At 50.6% G+C, this 3197-nt stretch overlaps 1 protein-coding gene across 1 annotated transcript in view; it reads left to right on the top strand.

Moving 5' to 3' along the window:
• The window catches only part of LOC101787547 (neuroblastoma breakpoint family member 4-like), a 44583-nt gene that overhangs the window by 26307 nt on the left and 15079 nt on the right, over window positions 1–3197 (top strand). The window contains exons 2-3 of the mRNA XM_063237052.1: window positions 1865–1964; window positions 2684–2898. Coding sequence (XP_063093122.1) covers window positions 1865–1964; window positions 2684–2898 — 315 coding nt within the window. The remainder of the gene's footprint in view (window positions 1–1864; window positions 1965–2683; window positions 2899–3197) is intronic.

Below are 3197 nucleotides of genomic sequence, written 5' to 3'. Positions count from 1 at the left end.
GTGAGTTCTATAGGTTCACATTGACCAAAATGATAAATGATTCTGTTTTCCTGCACAATTGAAATGGTCTTTAAAAAGTGGTTTTTTCTTTGCTTTATGAAAATAAATTTACCTTCCCACATTGCTAGAAACAAAGTGTGGGATTTTGTGTCCTATCTGAATAGTGAGACTCAAGCATGAACCAGCTTCTCCCGGTTTATAGTGAGGACTAGAGTCGGACCAGTGTAACAACCCAGTTGCCAGATCTGTTGAGGGCATGGAATGATGTGCTTTTCTCAGCACAGTTTAGGCCATTTTGATGAGGGCCCTCCATGTCCCCTGTCAGATCCTCAAGACACATAGCCTCCCTACTGACCTACAGTTCTGGGACCAGTGGCCCCACCTTGCACTGAAGCTTCTGTGGATTCCCAGTTTTTGGTTTTACCTGGAAAAGCAGGGAACAGTGCTAACGACAAGTTTCAGAGGAACTTAGATTCTGCTCCTAACTGAAGTTGTGGCAGCCATCATTGTCACCATGGAGACCAGAGAGTTCTGTGGCAAGGAGGACAACGTGCTTGGTGGGGCACAGGCTCTTATGAGCCCAGGAGAGCTTTCAGTGGAAGGGCGCATCTGTGGTAACAGACTGTAGCAACCATCTGTCTCCCCAGGAGCCCACAGCTCTTGGGAAGGGGACTGGGCAGCAGGTCCAAGTTGACCTCAAGGGTCTGAGCTCTGAACTGTGAGACCACAGTGAGAGAAGGCATGAAGAGGAGAGTGCCAGCTGCTGTCCACACCAAGGTCACAGTGAGGGCGCCACCTCCTGCAGTCAGTCCAGAGCAATGGGCCATTGTCCTGTGCAGAAGCTGAGGTAACTGGGGTGTCAGGGAACTGTGCTCCAGTACTGTCACCTGAGGGAATGTCACCTTCTCTGACCCTGAAGTTGCCATATTGAATCACAGTGATCTCTCCAAATATTCAATGGTAGAGTATTTTTTTTTCTAGTTGAAAGGGTCTCAGATAATAATCAAAAGTGAACCATCTGAAGAAAGTCACCAGCTTAGGTTCAGGTGGAGGCCAACTGTGTACTTCATGAATGTCATCTTTACAATAAGAGTTAATTGTGTTTTGGAGGATACTAAGGTGAGAAAGGAGAAAGCCACCCTGGGCCCTGTGGAGGAACTGTGTGGAGCTGGGTGCTGTGCTGTTCCCTAGTGTAGCACAGGGGTCTGGTGCTCTGGGCCCTCAGATGCCTCCCATGCTGTGATCTGTACCAGTCCCTCCTGCACAGGGTTGCAGTGAGCTCATGAGTTCCTTGCAGTGACACCCTTGCAGCATGGCCTGGTACCGGCCTACACTGAAGCTGAGGTTTTCTAGTCTACCTAAACCCCTGCATTACAGTAAATGTCAGCTCCTTGTGCTGTTCTGCCTTCCACTGTATGCACATGGCCGGCTGAGATTTTCATCTTGAGAAGCTTGTTTCTCCCAGCAATCCCAGCCCAGGGCCCTTGGAGCTCTCTTCCAAGAACAAAGCTGGTGCTGCTTCCTGCCCAGCTAAGGGTGTGCAGTGGGACCTGCAGGCTTGGCCATTGCCTTGGTCTCAGATGCTCACTGAGAGTGTGGGGATGTGAGTTCTCACTGTACATCCCTCCACCTGAGTCATTTGTCTTTTTTCCTTGCCTGCTTGCTTCTCTCCCCTCACCTATAAAATGGGGGTTATTCCATATTACCTGTGTAAGGAACTAGAAAATCAAAATGTGGAAGCACAAGCCCATAGCCCGGTGCTGAGCTGTCCTTGTCCTTGTTGTGGGTGTGGGCTCCTCTGCAGGCGATGCCCACAGTGCATGTCCAGCTGCCCATTGAGGCAGGTGCATGTGTCTCTTCTCAGGCATTGGGAGGAAACATGATGATGATTCTGTGCTCCTGGAGAGGCTTCACACAGAGGAGCAGGACACGGCTGCCAAGTTGCCTCTGACTGAGCAGCTGAGGTAAGGAGATGTGGGGAGGGCATGTGAGTCTCTGCAGGGGGCAGCTGGGCTGTGCGAAGCATGAGCTGGCATGGGCCAGGGAGGGCAGAAACCTCAAGGCCCAGATCCTTGTTACCGAAAATGTTCAGAGGAGAAAGAGGTGTCAGCTCCTGCACTCAAGGTGCTCTGAAGCCTCTCCTCTTAGAAATGCACTGAGGTCGGTATCACATAATATAGAAATACACAAAGGCAGTGAGTGTGTATGTGCATTATTGAGGTGGCAAGCTTTGGAGTGTTGCTGTCCCTCTTTCTCCCAGTCACCTCCTGCATGGTGATGGCACTTCCTGCCTTCATTTAGAAGAAGCAAGTCTTCCTGAGCCTTGGAGCTCTGGTTGCATTTTCTCCAGGGACCTGAGCTGTATGTGGATATGTGTCTGGGCTGGGTGTACGCCCCCACTCTGCACAGGGTGCTGTGTCTCTGTGGAGAGGAAGGGAAATGCCCATTTGGATTACAGAAGACATGGTGAAGGTGATGCTCAGGCATCCTACAGGGGCACTCAGTGATACAGGAGACACCTGTAATGAGCTGTCCTTTCTTCCTCTCATGCAGGGTCTGTCCAAATAGGGTCCTGAGTTCTGCTTGTGGGACCCCCAAGGTCTTCTGATAAAACCTCTATCTGGGCCCTTTGAATGCCTCCTGCCTCTTTGAAGGCTCACATCGCTGCTTCCCTCCACCCTAGGTTGTCCATGCTCCTCATTCAGAAGCAAAAACAAGATCTCTTGGAATTAGCTCAAAAGCTGAATGAAAGGAAAAAAGTGTCCCTGCTCCTTAAGGAGCGTCTGGAGGTCCTCCTCAGAAGAGATCACCCTGAGACCAGCCAAGGCTGTTGCCACCACCAGGGTCAGCCCAAGGGCTGCAGGCTGGCTGAGCAGCTGGGCCACAACCTCAACCCAGGTGAGGAGGCCTCAGGCCCTGATTACACTGAGTGGCTTTAAAGTTCCCACACTCACAAAGCAATGTGTTTGACAAGCTCTTCTGGTGCTTGTGTCCCATGTAGAGCTGTGGCAGGTTTAGGACTACTGCAGCAGAATGCAGAGGATTCATCCACACCATGGGCCTCACAGCATCCCAGAGTCCTTTGTCCCTGAGGGAACCTGACTTGAAGGGGCTGCATCCTTCTAGTTTTAAAGCTGAAAAGAGGATGTGTTAGGAGTCAGCTGGTTAGAATTAAAATCATACTGCTCTAAGTATGA

Source organism: Cavia porcellus, unplaced genomic scaffold (genome assembly GCF_034190915.1).
Source record: "Cavia porcellus strain 051 isolate PalLab524CR breed Dunkin Hartley unplaced genomic scaffold, mCavPor4.1 scaffold_2, whole genome shotgun sequence".
Classification (NCBI taxonomy): domain Eukaryota; kingdom Metazoa; phylum Chordata; class Mammalia; order Rodentia; family Caviidae; genus Cavia; species Cavia porcellus.
Note: the sequence above shows the minus strand (reverse complement) of the source record. Positions and strands in the feature narration are given on the sequence as shown.